The 20166-nt window shown below is 38.1% G+C and overlaps 1 protein-coding gene across 1 annotated transcript in view; it reads left to right on the top strand.

Annotated features, from left to right (window-relative positions):
- The window catches only part of LOC100369116 (ATP-dependent RNA helicase DDX19A-like), a 43409-nt gene that overhangs the window by 3020 nt on the left and 20223 nt on the right, over positions 1–20166 (top strand). The window contains exons 2-5 of the mRNA XM_085490522.1: positions 5786–5975; positions 13544–13682; positions 18143–18235; positions 19982–20084. Of these exons, the coding sequence (XP_085346648.1) occupies positions 5786–5975; positions 13544–13682; positions 18143–18235; positions 19982–20084 (525 nt within the window). The remainder of the gene's footprint in view (positions 1–5785; positions 5976–13543; positions 13683–18142; positions 18236–19981; positions 20085–20166) is intronic.

Here is a 20166-nt window from a genome sequence, read left to right as displayed (position 1 = left end):
AAAAGTAATAAAAACTAAAATTAAAATAAGTTTATAGCCAAAATAATTAAAGCCTGTACACTACATCAGATTTTAATCAGATTGGGGCCCCTCCTATCATGGCTTCAATTCAATTTGTTCTTTATCCTCTTAACCCACTCCTCAAAACAGTGTTAGCATATTATAGTGTATTATACAAATGTAGGCAAAACAAAAAAAAAACATTCTTTTAAACAATGTACAAAACATAGAAAATATTGTGAACATTGAGGCCTATGAATCCGATCATGAAAACACACTGACAACTCTCTGCCACTCGGTTTGCAAATATCTCACAATACCGGCAGCACTCGAGTGTTTTTTTGTTGACAAAACAAAAACAAAATAAAATACAAAATGTTACCCGGCAGGTATGAGCAGGTTCAAACCGTTAAATGAACAAGGATTTTTTTCTGGCCTTGTGTTTAATTTTGGTATCAGTGAGCATTGTACTTATTGCATTCCTTTTGCCAGATCAGTAGGTGTTATGATATTGCATATGTACATTTATAATAACTTTAGTAGTGCGCCCTCTTGTGACAGAGAATACTATATCTGTTATGACCTATGACTCAAACACTTGTTGGCGGTAGCCATTATTGTTAGTTTCACTCGATGTAAACCAGAGTTGTTTCAGTTGAATTAAATGAGTTCAAACATTCATGCTGTATCAATAACTTAACATGGTGTCCCAGGACGTTCAAGTTAAAAGAAAAGTGATACCCAAGTAACTGAAAATTGTCGTAAGTTGACTTCTGACTCACGAACATTTGCAAGTCCTGGTTCAGACAAAACAAACATGGCTGATAAACTCCCTACCATGAACTGGGAATCTGATAACGTAACAGAGTCATTCAGTTTATTCAAACAGCGTATAGAGCTTTATTTTGTCGTGAAAAATGTGAAAGACAAAGAAAAGGCTGCTAATATTTTGCTGGCAACAGGGGAAGAAGGATTACGTAAATTCAATAGTTGGGACCTGTCAAATGACGACAAGTCAAAACCAGAGGTAATATACAAGAAATTTCAAGAGTCAATTGAACCAGCTGAGAATTTCAGAATTAGTCGACTCACGTTAAGCACATTGAGACAGAAACCTGATGAATCCCTTGATTCGTTTGTTAGTAGATGTAAACTGCTGGCTAATAAGTGTGACTTTAAACAGAAGGAGCTCCAGGAGCGAATAATTGAATTAATTATTGCCGCTACACCAATACCAGAATTCTAGAAAGAGCTACTAGCAAAGCCTAAGACATATACATTGAATGAAGCTATTGCCCTTGGAAGGAATTATGAAGCTGCCAATGCTCACTTATCTGTACTAAAGTCTATGGATCAACCAACCACATCTAAAACAGTTGAGGTTGTAAAGTCAGCAAAACGAACACACAAGGAATGCAGAAATTGTGGTTTAACTCATCAGCAGAGAAAATGTCCAGCTTTTGGCCAAATATGCAAGAAATGTGGAAAGCGAAACCACTGGGCAAGAAAGTGTCAGTCGTAAGCCAAAAGTGGAGAAACAAATAAGAAATGTGGAAAGCGAAACCACTGGGCAAGAAGGTGTCAGTCGTAAGCCAAAAGTGGAGAAACAAATAAGAAATGTGAAAAGAAAACACATGAGGTGAGGACAGATTATGAGTCTGACAGTGCTGAGAATTATGGGTTTGATGAATGCACATGAGGTGAGGACAGATTATGAGTCTGACAGTGCTGAGAATTATGGGTTTGATGAATGCACATGAGGTGAGGACAGATTATGAGTCTGACAGTGCTGAGAATTATGGGTTTGATGAATGCACATGAGGTGAGGACAGATTATGAGTCTGACAGTGCTGAGAATTATGGGTTTGATGAATGCACATGAGGTGAGGACAGATTATGAGTCTGACAGTGCTGAGAATTATGGGTTTGATGAATGCACATGAGGTGAGGACAGATTATGAGTCTGACAGTGCTGAGAATTATGGGTTTGATGAATGCACATGAGGTGAGGACAGATTATGAGTTTGACAGTGCTGAGAATTATGGGTTTGATGAATGCACAAAAGGAATGAAAGACAAATTCGCAGTGATCAAGATTAGCACAACACAGGGACAGAAACTCCTCAAAGCAAAGATTGACACCGGAGCTCAAGCCAACATTTTAAATTATACAACATACTGAACACTGTTTGGCTTAGACCATAAGCCGAACATTTCAAAAGTATGTCCCGGCGGGTTTGGATATACATCTTTTAAGAGTTGTGGGAAAATTACAATTCCTGTTCCTGATCACAAAGGCAAACAGGAAAGAAATGTAGAATTCTTCATATCAGAATTCTTCAGTGGTTCAAGTTAGATTATGCACATGCCTAGAACTTGTCAAATAAATTCTATTGTAAGGTACACAAATGCTGTACAGGATATGACGTGGAGAAAACTGTAGCCTACATCCCCTGCAAAAAACAAAAATTGACAACACTGAAATCGAACTGCGACAGAGAATAGAATGGCAAATGAAAACATGCAACAGAAATAAATGAACATTATGCAACATTAGAAGTATTATAACAAAAATAATTTATTGCAAACACAATCAATACACAATACTTAATTGTCAGGGGTAAAACTGCGTAAAATTATTTCTGGTTTCGACAAATTACAAATCAACTGTCATACAAGATATTTAATAATTTGCAAAATCACACAGTAAAAATTAGAAAATAGTTGTTTAAAAAAACTTCTCAGATCTTTATTTGTGCGTTCATTGCCATCATCCTCAAAGTGTCACTGTCAAACAAAATCTCTACAGCTTTGTCCTGAAGTTTATTGATGTCGTCGCACACAATTTGGACATAGCATTTTTGATCCACAGATTTCGCTGTCAACTTGGCACTTTTAATTCATGTCCAATCACAATAAAGAGACAAGAAAAATGGGGTCGCTCTGCTATGATGACACACAAAATAAAAATAGTAAATGGTAAATAGTCTACCAAAAACATCGTGTTTAAAATACCTTGTTTCCCAAACAACAGCTAACATTTCACGTTCTAGGTTACTATAGTTGGCTTCTGCCAGTGTTAGAGCTTTTGAAGCAAAGTGGATAAGTTATCATCTTGTAGCAAAACAGCCCGAGACCTTTACTGGATGCGTCACACTGGATCACAATTTCTTTACTAGCATCGAAGTATGTCAATACTGGTACTTTTGTTATGGCTTGCTTTATCTGTTCGAGTGCTTTATCATGGCTGGCAGACCATTTACCATTCATTCTGACCACCAGCCTCCAGAGTCGGTAGCAAAGAAACAAATCAACAAGATGCCAGCCAGACTGCATATTGAAGGATATAATTACAATATAAGGTATGTGCTAGGGAAAGATGTACCCCTCGCTGACTGTCTATCAACATGCATAGACACCAAACAGCCTTCCAAATACCTGATGTTGAGGTGCATATTCACAAAGTCTCAATGATGAAGCCATTTATCATTGACCGCATCCAAGACCTCACTGTCAAAGATTCAGTTCTTTAAGCCTTAATCCCATACATCATAAAATGGATGGTCTAAATAGAAGAACCAATGAAATGAAATTACCCATGCATATCGACAGCATCGCTTCGAGTTAGCTCTCCACAATGGTGTAGTACTAAAAGGTCATCAGATCATCATCCCAACGGAAATATTACTCCAAATTCCTAGGTATAGAGAAAACGTGTCTCAGAGCCAGACAGTCAGTATATTAGCCTGTTCTGAATGCAGATATAGAACACATTATACAAGACCAATGTGTAACCAATGTCAAACCTACCAGAGAAGTCAGTCAACCAGTACAACCAATCTACAGTACTAGAGCCATTAACTTGATTGATATGGACATACTGTGGAATACTTTATTTTCGTTGGAATTAATTTTCGCTGAAAAGGCTTTTTGGGCGTTTTGTATAGAATTTATTTTCACTGATTTTTGATCAGTTGAATGTGAAATATAGGAAAAAAAGTATATTCGCTGTATTTTATTTTCACGGAATCATCCCTCCAGTGAAAATAGCGAAAATAAATTCCAAGCGAAAATAAAGTAGTCTACAGTATTCGAGAGTGAAGGCTCTCAATACCTTCTAATCGTTAATTACTATGCTGGTTATGTTTGGGCATATAAATTACATAACATGACTAGTTCAACGGTCATCAGCAAGATTGATGAAATATTCTGCAATTTTGGATACCCAACAGACTTAATATCGGACAATGGGCCACAGCCTACAAGCAGTGAAATTCAAGATATTGCCAGACTCATGAGATAAGACATACAACCAGTGCACCCAATCACCAACAAGCCAATGGACGCACAGAAAGAAATATATACACAGTAAAATTATGCTCTAAAAATCTCTTCAGAAAGGGGAGGAAAACCTGAGGGAAATCCTGACACATTGAGAGACACTCCCATTACAGCAGATATTCCATCTTTCTATTTGCGTTAATGTTTCCCAGTAGAAAGGTCAAGACCAAACTCCCATTTCTACAGTATGGGCGTGAACAGTCTACAAATAGTTATATGAAGATTGAACAGAGAGCAAATTCTTATGGAAGTCAAACAGACATTACACAACTCGAAACAAACTCTCTACGTAGGTTTCAGAAAACACCAGATTCACCATAGCAACCCGCCACAGTCATTAACAAATTATCTGGCAGAAAATACACAGTGCAGACGCCTGACAGCACTCAATACCAACACGATCTATCTCACATAAAACCAGCAAATGATAGGCCAACTATGGATATGCAAACCAATGATACTGCAAGCAAGTTGAACCAGGAACCACAAGGAATCAAAAACACACTTGACATTAAAGAAAGACCAGACATTGCAAACCTGCAGTATAAGGATTTTGTATTGACATAAACTGTAATATTTGAAAAGCTCAAATGAGAGCTATGTTATTCAATTTCTATTGTGTTTATCGAGTTCCCAAATAAATAAATACCAAACCTTTCAAACATATTTTTTTCATTATTACTGATAATGGCTAATCTCGAATTGGCCTTCAGGACTGAAATAGAAAATAGAGAAATCATTTGCCAATTTAAACCAAAAAAAATAGAAAATTCCCAAGAAATGAGGCAAACAACAGATTGTGTAAAGAATGCAACATACATACAACACCTGTACTGTAGAAAATGAAGAACATTTTATTCTTGAGTCAAGTTGACTGTTGCCTCTTCACTCAAAAAAGAAATATCCTATTAGAAGACTGTAAATTAAAAATGTGTAATACAGCTAACTGAAATTTAATATTCACTTCAACTTAAAAAACACAATTTATAAAACCTAATTGTAAATCTACATTTTTATATACAATGTACATGTATATCCCTTAGTTTATGTTATTTGTTTTCTCTTTGTAATTTTGTAACTTTTTTTTATCTGTATCCTTACCATACAGCACCCACCGATGGTTCGGTTGTGTAATAAAGTTATCATTATTATTATAATTATTATTATACATGTAATTATAGGATAAAATGTATGATTTTTCAGTTGTTTTTATGTGATAACTAGTTACATTAAAATTCACTGATGCTGGTATTTCAATAATTTGCTAAACTGAACAAGAAGAATGGAAAGTTTGAAAGTAAAATCACAGTTCTTCTATCATCTTGAAATGACTGAGTGCAGATGAATAAATTGTTCACATCTACCGTAGTTTTAAAAGGGGGAAATTTTCAAACTTGTTCTTCCAAGGTGTTGTAATCCATGTGTGTGTTGGATCTTTTCTCAGATTAAAGACTTGAAGGTTACTTTAACTAAATCTCCAAACAATGCTGCAGATGGAGGCGGCGATGCTGCAGCTGGTGTAAGGAGTGTTGAAACTACTAAAGTCACTAACAAAGACGATAGATTGAACGAGTTAAGTCCTCCCAAACAGAACAGAGCAAATGATAGTGACACTAGTGACAAAGATGAACCAGGTATGAACAAATAAATATCTAAATCACCATGTTATTTTCATCATTTTATTTTTCAGTTTTGGTGAGGTTCTCCTGCTTGAAAAATGCACTAGGTTACTTGCGTAGAACGTTTTTGTTAGTCCTCGTTCGGACGTAGTCCGAAAACGGGTCCTTATGTTTTGCCCTGTGTGCGTGCGTGTGTGCGTGCGTGCGTGTGTCCGTGATCACCTGTATCTCGAACATGCATGGACCGATTAAGTTCAAACTTCACTCATACATCACACATTATATGGGACATATGCACATGCATTTTTTTCATGATCCGATTAACGATAGCCGAATAGCGGCCATTTTAAGGCCAAAAATGCATCAAAATCGCACATTTTCACCATTCCGGACCCGGATCTCAGTTATGCATGGACGGATTTTGTTCAAATTTTTTTTGGATCGGGTTTGAAATAGCCGACTGGTGGCCATTTTGTTTTAAAGAATTCAGTTCTGGATCCGTATCTGAGTTATGCCTGGATTGATCGAGTTCAAACTTCACACACACAAGGTACATCATGTCACAAATATGTATGTGCATTTGTTTCATGATCTCATTATCGATAACCAAATGGCGGCCACTTTAAGGCCGAAAATGCATTGAAATCGCACATTTTCACCATTCCGAACCTGGATCTCAGTTATGCATGGACGGATTTTGTTCAAATTTGGTACATACATTAAACATAATAAGACCTTGATGCACGTCATTTTTCTTTCCGGATCAAGTTCGAAATGGCCGACTGGCGGCCATTTTGTTTTTAAAACTTTTGTTCTTGATTCGTATCTGAGACATGCCTGAATTGATCGAGTTCAAACTTCACACACACAAGGTACATCATGTCACAAATATGTATGTGCATTTGTTTCATGATCTTATTAACGATAGCAAAATGGCGGCCGATTTAAGGCCGAAAATGCATTGAAATCGCACATTTTCACCATACCGGAACGGGTTTCAGTTATGCATGGACAGATTTTGTTCAAATTTGGTACATACATTAAACATAATAGGACTTTGATGCACGTCATTTTTTTTTCGGATCAAGTTCGAAATGGCCGACTGGCGGCCATTTTGTTTTTAAAAATTTAGTTCTTGATCCGTATCTGAGACATGCCTGGATTGATCGAGTTCAAACTTCACACACACAAGGTACATCATGTCACAAATATGTATGTGCATTTGTTTCATGATCTCATTAACGATAGCCAAATGGCGGCCGCTTTAAGGCCGAAAATGCATTGAAATCGCACATTTTCACCATTCCGGACCCTGATCTCAGTTATGCATAGACTGATTTTGTTCAAATTTGGTACATGCATTAAACATAATAGGACCTTGATGCACCTCATTTTTTTTGGATCTAGTTCGAAATGGCCGACTGGCGGTCATTTTGTTTTAAAGAATTCAGTTCTGGATCTGTATCCGAGACATGTCTGGATTGATCAAGTTCAAACTTCACACACACATGGTACATCATGTCACAAATAGATATGTGCATTTGTTTCATGATCCGCTTAACAATAGCTGAATGATGGCCATTTTAAGGCCGAAAATGCATCAAAATCACATATTTTCACAACTCCGGAACTGGATCTCAGTCATGCATGGATGGATTTTGTTCAGATTTAGTACAATCTGTTGTACATATGAACGGAACGGGGACGTGTCATTGACAATGACTTGTTTTCTCTAAAATTTAGTTAAAGACCAACATGGTATATAAACAGGTGCAGATGGAGTCTATTATTCAAATGAAGACTCCCTCGCCCACAGCAACAACAGTGACTAAAAGCTTCACAGAAACATGAGAAACAGTGATTCATTGCATTATATTTTCTATTTTTCAGACTTGAATGGCGCCAAGAATGTTCAGGGAAGGCATAAACAAAAATAGGACTCAATTTGGCAGACCATTTACTTTTCCGTTTCAAAACAGTTGAGATTTAAATTTTACCGGCACTAAGTAAGCTCTGCCCACCTCAATTTGAATATGCCTATTTTGCATATGAGGTGAAATAAACGCCACTAGTGCGTTGTTTATGTTACTGATTACATGAAATGAATTATGGGAAAAGAAACACAACAAGGTTGTCAAATCCAGGCAGAATGTAGTTGGTCTTAAAATTGTATTACTCTCATGTACGTATGAATAATCAATAAAACCATATATGTTGGTACAGTATATTTCTTTTATGGAGAATTTAGTGGCCATGAACGCCCATGGTTTGGTTGAAATCCAACTTACGAACAGCATTCATAAGCCAATCCCAACAGTTAAGCCTGTAGTTATATGTGCATTCGATGTACCTTTTATTCATCAACCTTTGCCCACTGCTGTCATCTGGGGGAAATCTACGCGCTATTGTGTGGTCAATTGACATTCTCATTCCAATGTAGTATTGCTTTGAATGAAATGTGAGCGCCTATCAGGAAAACATTTAACAAATTGTTGAAGCTTTTGATTCACATGACTGGTATCGAGGGTGTGGACGTGGTATTAAGTATTTTTCTAAATAACAGAATTCTGATTAAATGAGCAAAATAAACGCTCATGCATGCATGGGCTCAAAAAGACTAATTGATACATTTCCGTCTTCTCTTAGTTTTGTCCAAAAAAAATGCTAATCTGTAGCCGCAAAAGAAATCCTGACTTTAACAAAGCAGTTTCACAGTTCTTATTTTCTATGTTCTGATGGGTGTGAACGTCCCCAAGCCAAGTTTGAAATTGCATGGGAACGCAATTATACATTGTAACAAACTCCCCGCTATGATTGTAACGATGTCATCGCCACTTGTTTTTCATTGTTGCGCACCTTACCCCCAAAAAAATAACTGGTAACCGTAGCAACTAACATTTCTCACACAATAAAAATGATCCAATGATCAGTCAGTCTTGGGATTCACGCTTATCGACCATGGACTTTCCAAGTCCATCAGAAGATGCAAGAACAATCACTTACAAATTTTACTTAAATATACACGTAATCTCAAACAATTATTACATCTTTCTTAGTTGTCTGAGATAGAAAGCAATCTTGAAGTAAACATCGCAAGACAGCCGAGAACAGACAACCAACAAACAAGCTGAAAGTATATATTAATCCAATATGGTTTGTGTTTGTGAATATATTTATTGAATATTTCAGCATATTCTACCACTATGAAGAAACTGTGCATATACTCAACTTGAATTTGGATTCCAACAACCAGTCTCATCATCTGAAAGAAATTGTTTATTTCCTTTTATCACAGCTTAGATCAGTAGTTAGACACACAAACAAAAGATAAGCGCAAATGTTGACTATCTGCTTACAATGAACAATTAACAGTTGTCGAATATCAGTCAAATTAGAACACTAAGCTCCGCCCATACGGTGGAGGTAAATTTCTGCTTTTAATCAGTGTTCTCTCCAGGATTTTTGTCAGGGAAGGTGACTAATTTGCACATTAATTAGCATATAATTTACATAATTTCTTCATTAGTTTTGTAAATTTTTTCATTTTTCGTAAACTGTTTTTACACTGTATTACTTTTAGTTTTATTAGCTCCGCTGTCGACTTTGTCGAGCGGAGCTTATCATATGAGTGATTGTCCGGCGTTCGTGTCAATGTTTTACTTTTTCGACTTCTTGAAAACTACAAGCCTGAATGCTTTGATACTTGGTGTATATGTACCTTGGGTAGACCTCTCTCAGATTTGTTCATTTCATGATGATATCTTCAATTCTCTAATTTTGGTGAATATTTTTGTCATTTTTGGTAAAAAGTGATATTTTCAACTTCTTGTTAAAAACCGCTAGTCGAATTGCTTTGATATTACATATATAGGTACTACATGTGGACCTCTCTCAGATTTGTTCATTTTGTAATGATATCTTCAATTCTCTAATTTTGGTGAATATTTTTGGTAAAAAGTGATATTTTCAACTTCTTGTTAAAAACTGCAAGTCCAATTGCTTTGATATTACATATATAGGTACTACATGTGGACCTCTCTCAGATTTGTTCATTTTGTAATGATATCTTTAATTCTCTAATTTTGGTGAATATTTTTGTCATTTTTTTGTAAAAAGTGATATTTTCGACTTCTTGTTAAAAACCACAAGTCCAATTGCTTTGATATTACATATATAGGTACTGTAAAATCTGTATTAGAAGCTGCGGCTTCTATTAAAATGGTACAATGCAACAGAGGGGATGTGGCTTCTATTAGAGCATCTACACATATGAGAAATGATGAATTTTTGGTTCTCAATTATTCAAATAGAATGGATGCGACTTCTATTAGGGATGCGGCTTCTAATACAGATTTTACGGTACTACATGTGGACCTCTCTCAGATTTGTTCATTTTGTAATGATATCTTTAATTCTCTAATTTTGGTGAATATTTTTGGTAAAAAGATGTTTTACCAATTCCAATAAACCAATTAGAATGGAAAATACATGTTCGAAAATTTTTTTTTTTGATTTTATTTATGTTTAATTTTTGACATCGGCTGTGGCGTAATCAGTGAATTATGAAAATAGACTACTCACATCAAGTACTATAGCAGCCTTCCGATTTCTGTTGGTTATTGTGTATGGCTCCAGAGAACAATAGCTCATAGAACAATAGCTGCGGAAATCATAGACAATAATAAAGGTTGTGATGTAAGATGGCATGGCGATGTCAGACAAGTATGGTGGTTTCTTGGGGCAGCATGACAGCGTTGCCACAGTGTTTGTAACCTGGGGAGAACATTGATTGTTGTAGGTGATGAATAGTAGATAATTGACTTTTGACCAATTAGAAAATAGCGTGTTCCTTTACTCGCTTCAGCTCATTTCTGTTTTTTCAGAATATTTCTTCAACCCACCATCCAACTTACAAATATTTTTTTTTTCCCCCACAATTTTTCAAACTCTCAATTTCCTCTATTAAGCAACTAAGTATTACCGAAATATTACTTATTTTGACCATAAATACACCTTCGTCATTTACAAAAGTGTGTATCGGTAAACTGCTTATACAATGCATGTGTGTTGCCAATAAAAAAATCGCTAACTAATGAGGCCAAAAAAGACAAGTTTCCAGTCAATTTTATAGATTTTCAGTGCTTGAACTTCAGGGTGCCATGTATGGAGCCATTTTGATAATATTCATCTCCAGGGAGTGCCATCTATGTGACCTTACAATAGGGAAAGATTGGTCCGTTGACCCAAGAGTTCAGTTTTACATACGAGTTAGTCGTTTTTGGCAATGATTTTGACACAAAAACAAGGTTTTTTTTTCAATACAGATTCATTTTCATTTCTCAGAGTTGTGTGAGCGAGTTTAATTCACTATTTTCTGTTCTGTTGATCCATTTTTTTTCTGTGTTGGAATTTGTGTAATTTCTTCAAAAACAAAAAGTTCAAATTTCTTTGCTGACCAACATGCACATTTACAATAATGGGTCGTAACTGGATGTGCATGAGTTATCACCTTAAAACACTCATCACCCATGTATTAGCCCCTGGCAAACTACTGACACGGTCTTATCTTTACGAATAGGTCTGTATCCCTTCTTTTTTTCAAAAATATAGTTCCTTATTACAGTATTTCAAGTTTAAAGAAAATTTCAATTGAGTAAGGGTTTCTTTTTCATCGATTCCTATATATTATGTTGTCATTCCAGAATTTGCATACAGTAATATCATGTGCATATATATTGAATGGTCTGTGACCCCAAATTTGATTGATCCTATATAGCAAAAGGAAATCCACTTTTTAGCTCTGCTTATCATATTTTGAAAACTCAATCCCTGATTGCTTTGATATTTGTAACTTGGGTAGACCTGTCTTAGATTTGTACATTTCATGATGATATCTTCAAATCTCTAATTTTGATGAATATTTTTGGTAAAAAGTTGTATTTTTGACTTGTTAGTCAGATTGCTTTGATATTATTTATATATTTTTTTTCATTTTGTGATATCTTTCAATTCTCTAATTGAAATGAGCATTGCTAACAGCAGAGCTATCTCGGCCCAGAGATTGCTTGTTTTTTGTGTTCAATCAGGCTTGGTTGATGTACCAACATTAAAGCGGGAGGGTGGTCACCTGCACACACGCAGGAATTGAGTCCCAAGCGATGATAACAACACACTCTAAAAATGCAAAAGCTTGGGTAGATACTTGTTTGTAAATAATGACACGCTATAGCCGTCTGACGCGTGCGCAGGTGACGACTCTCTGGCTTCAAATTGTTATTATAACTGTCAGACAGTTCTATCTTGTATTGGAAAAATGCACTCGTAGGGCCCAAAAATAATCATTTTTTTCATGCTGGACAATCAGTTATTTTTTTTAAATTTTGTGCTCTGACTCTGACTCTATTAGGGAATAAGCATTTCAATTTGCCCATACAAAAAAGTCTTGAAAGTGAATGTGACACGTAGGTTTGTATTTCAATAGAGCTCAGATGGTAATGGTCGCCCAGATCTTGTTTAGCCCCTTTATATAATAGCCAATTCTTACTCTCACATACTATGAGAGATGTACAATGTTTGGACATGTCTGCCACCAGAATATATTTTAACTGAAAAAGGTGCTTTTTGCAGAATCTTAAGTTTCATTGTACTTTTTTTATGCAGGAGACTTATCACGAATTCCCCAGGTTATAAACCTACTTCTTTTGCAACCAAAATTAAGAGTTTACACTAGTGATTGAGAATTCCAGCAACAATGATAACAACATTATTCCCTTAGGTGTATGTGTGCTGCTAATAGAGGAAATACTGAATTTAACTGATATGCCCTTGTGTGTATGTGCGCTGCTAATAGAGGAAATACTGAATTTAACTGATATTCCCTTTTGTGTTTGTGCGCTACTAATAGAGGAAATACTGAATATAACTGATATTCCATAATGTTTGTCCGCTGTTAATAGAGGAAATACTGAATTTAACTGATATTCCCTTATGTGTTTGTGCGCTGCTAATAGAGGAAATACTGAATTTAACTGATATTCCCTTTATATGTTTGTGCGCTGCTTATAGAATGAATACTGAATTTAACTGATATTCCCTTATGTTTGTGCGCTGCTAATAGAGGAAATACTGAATTTAACTGATGCTCCCTTATGTTTGTGCGCTGCTAATAGAAGAAATACTGAATTTAACTGATATTCCCTTATGTTTGTGCGCTGCTAATAGAGGAAATACTGAATTTAACTGATGCTCCCTTATGTTTGTGCGCTGCTAATAGAAGAAATACTGAATTTAACTGATATTCCCTTATGTTTGTGCACTGCTAATAGAGAAAATACTGAATTTAACTGATGCTCCCTTATGTTTGTGCGCTGCTAATAGAAGAAATACTGAATTTAACTGATATTCCCTTATGTTTGTGCGCTGCTAATAGAGAAAATACTGAGTTTAACTGATGCCCCCTTATGTTTGTGCACTGCTAATATAAGAAATACTGAATTTAACTGATGCTCCCTTATGTTTGTGCGCTGCTAATAAAAGAAATACTGAATTTAACTGATATTCAATTTTTACATTTGGATTAATAGAAATCAGTACAGCAGATGTTTCCCTTATAAGAAAGAAGTTACGAGACAAGCTGGTAAACATCAAACATGAAGTGGAAGTTTTAAGAAAAGATCCCAAATCACCGTTATATTTTGTAAAATCATTTGAAGAACTTCATCTGTAAGTACATGTAACATATGGTTCTGTATTTTATAAAATCACTTTTGCAAGACTTCCACAAGGTTGTACATCCTGGTACTTTGCATGACATTCACAAGGTCATACATCCTGATGCTTTACGTGACCTCCACAAGGTCATACATCCTGGTGCTTTGCACCAACTTTAGCAGGTCATACATCCTGATGCTTTACGTGACCTCCACAAAGTCATACATCCTGGTACTTTGCATGACCTTTACCAGGTCATACATATTGGTGCTTTGCATGACCCCCCTACAAGGCCATACATCCAGGTGCTTTGCATGACATCCACAAGGTCATACATCCTGATGCTTTGCATGACATCCACAAGGTCATACATCCTGATGCTTTGCATGACATCCACAAGGTCATACATCCTGATGCTTTGCGTGACCTCCACAAGGTCATACATCCTGGTGCTTTGCATGGCCTCCACAAGGTCATACATTCTGGTGCTTTGCATGGCCCCTGCAAGATCATAAATCCTGGTACTTTGCATGGCCTCCACAAGGTCATAAATCCTGGTACTTTGCATGACCCCCACAAGGTCATACATCTTGGTGCTTTGCATGAATTTTACAAGGTCATACATCCTGGTACTTTGCGTGACCTCCACAAGGTCATACATTCTGGTGCTTTGCATGACCTCCACAAGGTCATACATCCTGGTGCTTTGCACCAACTTTAGCAGGTCATACATCCTGGTGCTTTGCATAACCTCCACAAGGTCATACATCCTGGTGCTTTGCATGACCTCCACAAGGTCATACATCCTGGTGCTTTGCACGATCTTTACCTTGTCGTACATCCTGGTGCGTTGCGTGACCTCCACAAGGTCATACATCCTGGTGCTTTGCATGACCTCCACAAGGTCATACATCCTGGTGCTTTGCATGACCTCCACAAGGTTATACATCATGGTGCTTTGCATGACCTCCACAAGGTTATACATCATGGTGCTTTGCATGACCTCCACAAGGTTATACATTATGGTGCTTTGCATGACCTCCACAAGGTTATACATTATGGTGCTTTGCATGACCTCCACAAGGTCATATATCCTGGTGCTTTGCATGACCTTTACCAGGTCATACATCCTGGTGCTTTGCATGACCTTTACCAGGTCATACATCCTGGTGCTTTGCATGACCTTTACCAGGTCATACATCCTGGTGCTTTGCATGACCTTTACCAGGTCATACATCCTGGTGCTTTGCATGACCTCCACAAGGTCATACATCCTGGTGCTTTGCACGACCTTTACCTTGTCATACATCCTGGTGCTTTCCATGACCTCCACAAGGTCATACATCATGGTGCTTTCCATGACCTCCACAAGGTTATACATTCTGGTGCTTTGCATGACCTCCACAAGGTTATACACCATGGTGCTTTGCATGACCTCCACAAGGTTATACATCATGGTGCTTTCCATGACCTCCACAAGGTCATACATCATTGTGCTTTCCATGACCTCCACAAGGTCATACATCATGGTGCTTTCCATGACCTCCACAAGGTCATACATCCTGGTACTTTGCATGACCTTTACCAGGTCATACATCATGGTGCTTTGCATGACCTTTACCAGGTCATACATCATGGTGCTTTCCATGACCTCCACAAGGTCATACATCCTGGTGCTTTCCATGATCTCCACAAGGTCATCCATCCTGGTGCTTTGCATGACCTCCACAAGGTCATACATCCTGGTGCTTTGCACGACCTTTACCTTGTCATACATCCTGGTGCTTTCCATGACCTCCACAAGGTCATACATCATGGTGCTTTCCATGACCTCCACAAGGTTATACATTCTGGTGCTTTGCATGACCTCCACAAGGTTATACATCATGGTGCTTTGCATGACCTCCACAAGGTTATACATCATGGTGCTTTCCATGACCTCCACAAGGTCACACATCCTGGTGCTTTCCATGACCTCCACAAGGTCATACATCCTGGTGCTTTGCATGACCTTTACCAGGTCATACATCCTGGTGCTTTGCATGACCTTTACCAGGTCATACATCCTGGTGCTTTGCATGACCTTTACCAGGTCATACATCCTGGTGCTTTGCATGACCTTTACCAGGTCATACATCCTGGTGCTTTGCATGACCTTTACCAGGTCATACATCCTGGTGCTTTGCATGACCTTTACCAGGTCATACATCCTGGTGCTTTGCATGACCTTTACCAGGTCATACATCCTGGTGCTTTCCATGACCTCCACAAGGTCATACATCCTGGTGCTTTGCATGACCTCCACAAGGTCATACATCCTGGTGCTTTGCATGACCTCCACAAGGTCATGCATCATGGTGCTTTGCATGACCTCCACAAGGTCATGCACCCTGGTGCTTTGCATGACCTCCATAAGGTCATGCACCCTGGTGCTTTGCATGACCTCCATAAGGTCATGCACCCTGGTGCTTTGCATGACCTCCATAAGGTCATGCACCCTGGTGCTTTGCATGACCTTTACAAGGTCATACATTCTGGTGCTTTGCGTGACCTTTACAAGGTCATACATTCTGGTGCTTTGCGTGACCTTTACAAGGTCATACATCCTGGTGCTTTGCATGACCTCCACAAGGTCATACATCCTGGTGCTTTGCACGACCTTTACCTTGTCATACATCCTGGTGCTTTCCATGACCTCCTCAAGGTCATACATCATGGTGCTTTCCATGACCTCCACAAGGTTATACATTCTGGTGCTTTGCATGACCTCCACAAGGTTATACACCATGGTGCTTTGCATGACCTCCACAAGGTTATACATCATGGTGCTTTCCATGACCTCCACAAGGTCATACATCATTGTGCTTTCCATGACCTCCACAAGGTCATACATCATGGTGCTTTCCATGACCTCCACAAGGTCATACATCCTGGTACTTTGCATGACCTTTACCAGGTCATACATCATGGTGCTTTGCATGACCTTTACCAGGTCATACATCATGGTGCTTTCCATGACCTCCACAAGGTCATACATCCTGGTGCTTTCCATGATCTCCACAAGGTCATCCATCCTGGTGCTTTGCATGACCTCCACAAGGTCATACATCCTGGTGCTTTGCACGACCTTTACCTTGTCATACATCCTGGTGCTTTCCATGACCTCCACAAGGTCATACATCATGGTGCTTTCCATGACCTCCACAAGGTTATACATTCTGGTGCTTTGCATGACCTCTACAAGGTTATACACCATGGTGCTTTGCATGACCTCCACAAGGTTATACATCATGGTGCTTTGCATGACCTCCACAAGGTTATACATCATGGTGCTTTCCATGACCTCCACAAGGTCATACATCATGGTGCTTTCCATGACCTCCACAAGGTCATACATCCTGGTGCTTTGCATGACCTTTACCAGGTCATACATCCTGGTGCTTTGCATGACCTTTACCAGGTCATACATCCTGGTGCTTTGCATTACCTTTACCAGGTCATACATCCTGGTGCTTTGCATGACCTTTACCAGGTCATACATCCTGGTGCTTTGCATGACCTTTACCAGGTCATACATCCTGGTGCTTTGCATGACCTTTACCAGGTCATACATCCTGGTGCTTTGCATGACCTTTACCAGGTCATACATCCTGGTGCTTTCCATGACCTCCACAAGGTCATACATCCTGGTGCTTTGCATGACCTCCACAAGGTCATACATCCTGGTGCTTTGCATGACCTCCACAAGGTCATGCATCATGGTGCTTTGCATGACCTCCACAAGGTCATGCACCCTGGTGCTTTGCATGACCTCCATAAGGTCATGCACCCTGGTGCTTTGCATGACCTCCATAAGGTCATGCACCCTGGTGCTTTGCATGACCTTTACAAGGTCATACATTCTGGTGCTTTGCGTGACCTTTACAAGGTCATACATTCTGGTGCTTTGCGTGACCTTTACAAGGTCATACATTCTGGTGCTTTGCGTGACCTTTACAAGGTCATACATTATGGTGCTTTGCGTGACCTTTACAAGGTCATACATTCTGGTGCTTTACGTGACCTCCACAAGGTCATACATCCTGGTGCTTTGCATGACCTCCACAAGGTCATACATCCTGGTGCTTTGCATGACCTCCACAAGGTCCTACATTCTGGTGCTTTGCATGATCTCCACAAGGTCCTACATTCTGGTGCTTTGCATGACCTTTACAAGGTCATCTATCCTTGTGCGTTGCATGACCTCCACAAGGTCATACATCCTTGTGCGTTGCATGACCTCCACAAGGTCATACATCATGGTGCTTTTCATGACCTCTACAAGGTCATACATCCTGGTTCTTTGCATGAAACAGAACATTTTGAGGATGCAAATTCATTATCAATGAAATATGAAAACTATTATGAATATAGTTGTTCAACCAGTCAGGGGATCTGCCATCTCTGATGGATTTCTACTTTATTTCTTTTAGTCGTCCAGAGCTATTAAAAGGCATATATGGTATGGGATTCAATTGGCCGTCAAAGATTCAAGAAACTGCACTGCCCATGTTATTAGCAGATCCGTAAGTATTCTATCTATATAAAATAAGAAATGGACCTTTCAGCCATCGATCGATTCAATTTATGGACAAAGTTTTGTTCTTCATTAGGGACTACGGGTTCATCTACCCACTAATGTGCATATTTGCCAGTTGAGCGGAGTTGATGTGTCAATCTTCTTATTTCATTGTCGCTGTTCACCTGCTGAGTTGTTATGGTGCCCCAATTCGGCTCATGCATTTGCTATGATTCAACTTTGTGTACATCATTAATGCAACAGAAAATCATACGTTGATATAATGATCTTCAGAAACATCTTACTACTGTAAAACATGTCTTTTTCGCAAGCATGTCTTTTTAGCAAATTTAGCGAGAGAACTGTTTCGCTAATAGACCATTTTCCATACACTGCGAGAATCACGCGTTATGCGTGAAATCGAACGTAAAAACAGGACAAACAAAGGTCGTAGTGGCGTCAAACATCGCGTGGGATTCGACAACCCCAAAGGATTTTGGGGACATTTCCATGCTTAATAATGTGCTGTCCACATTTGATGATAGGCAATTTCGATTAAGTAAGGGTATTCGGAAGCAATATTCCTCTGTCGAAGATCGGCCGGTCGGTGTGAGCTACGAAATAAGGAAATTCGAGTTCAAAATCAAATCGTTCGATTTTTGCAGCAGACGTTCGACGCGCGTTTTTCATACATCTCGCGAGATCTCGCAATTGTACGGAAAATCACCTATTCAAGCTGTCGCTAATGACTTTATTATAATTTCTAAATGGCTACCAAACAACGTCTTTTTTTCCACACAAACAGAATAAACGTATTCATTGTGGTCATTATTTCAATGAAAATAAATAAATGAAGTGATAATGATAGTCCAAATATAAAAGGACAATGTTCTGGATGTAACGCAGCAACGATACCCGCTTTTTCAAATCCCTGTTGAATCAGTTTTTTATCATTGCGTACAGAATCAAATTACACTTGACAGTTTTACTTTGTTTTCATGGAGGTGATAACTGCACATTTGTTTTGGCGCGACAGACAAGTATTGTGAAAACAGGAAATCGACAATGACAGGAGAAATATTCGCTAAATCAACATTTCGCTATTACGTCATTTTGCCACAATGCGCTAAAATTGCATGTCGCTTTTTCGACATGTTTTACAGTATATAGTTACAGAATTTGAAATTTGTTAAAATGAAAATCGGCAACATTTTAGTATCACCTACAGTCACATACAAAGTCATAAGAAAATATACATTGGTATCATTTTACTATATAGTTACAGAATTTGAAATTTGTTAAAATGAAAATCGGCAACATTTTAGTATCACCTACAGTCACATACAAAGTCATGAGAAAATATACATTGGTATCATTTTACTATATAGCACCCACTGATGGTGCAGTTGTGTAATAAAGTTATTATTATTATTATTATTATTATATAGTTACAGAATTTGAAATTTGTTAAAACGAAAATCAGCGGCAATAAAATTTTCGAACAAAATCATATTCTCCTGTGACTACTATACACCCATATTTCTACAACAATGCCTAATATGTGAACTTGTTTCAAGACAAAAATAATTAGTGGGTGTGTACAGTTTGTGACTTAGAAATCGGAATGTAATATGTAAAGATATGTAGATTTATGCAAATGAGAACACTATCGTATACATTCTACATGTATATGCTTGTAAATAATTGTGTTCATCTGAGGTTTAAAAATTGTTTTTATTGCTTTTTCTATCAGGCCAAAAAATATGATTGCCCAGTCTCAGAGTGGTACGGGTAAAACAGCAGCATTTGTACTAGCTATGTTGAGTAGAGTGGATCCTACGTTGAGATATCCTCAGGTAAGGACAAAACTGCTGCATTTGTGCTGGCTATGTTGAGTAGAGTGGATCCTACGTTGCGATATCCACAGGTAAGGACAAA

The sequence above is a fragment of the Saccoglossus kowalevskii genome, chromosome 15 (genome assembly GCF_978046115.1).
Source record: "Saccoglossus kowalevskii chromosome 15, keSacKowa6.1, whole genome shotgun sequence".
Lineage (NCBI taxonomy): Eukaryota > Metazoa > Hemichordata > Enteropneusta > Harrimaniidae > Saccoglossus > Saccoglossus kowalevskii.
This window is presented reverse-complemented; position numbering and strand designations above follow the sequence as displayed.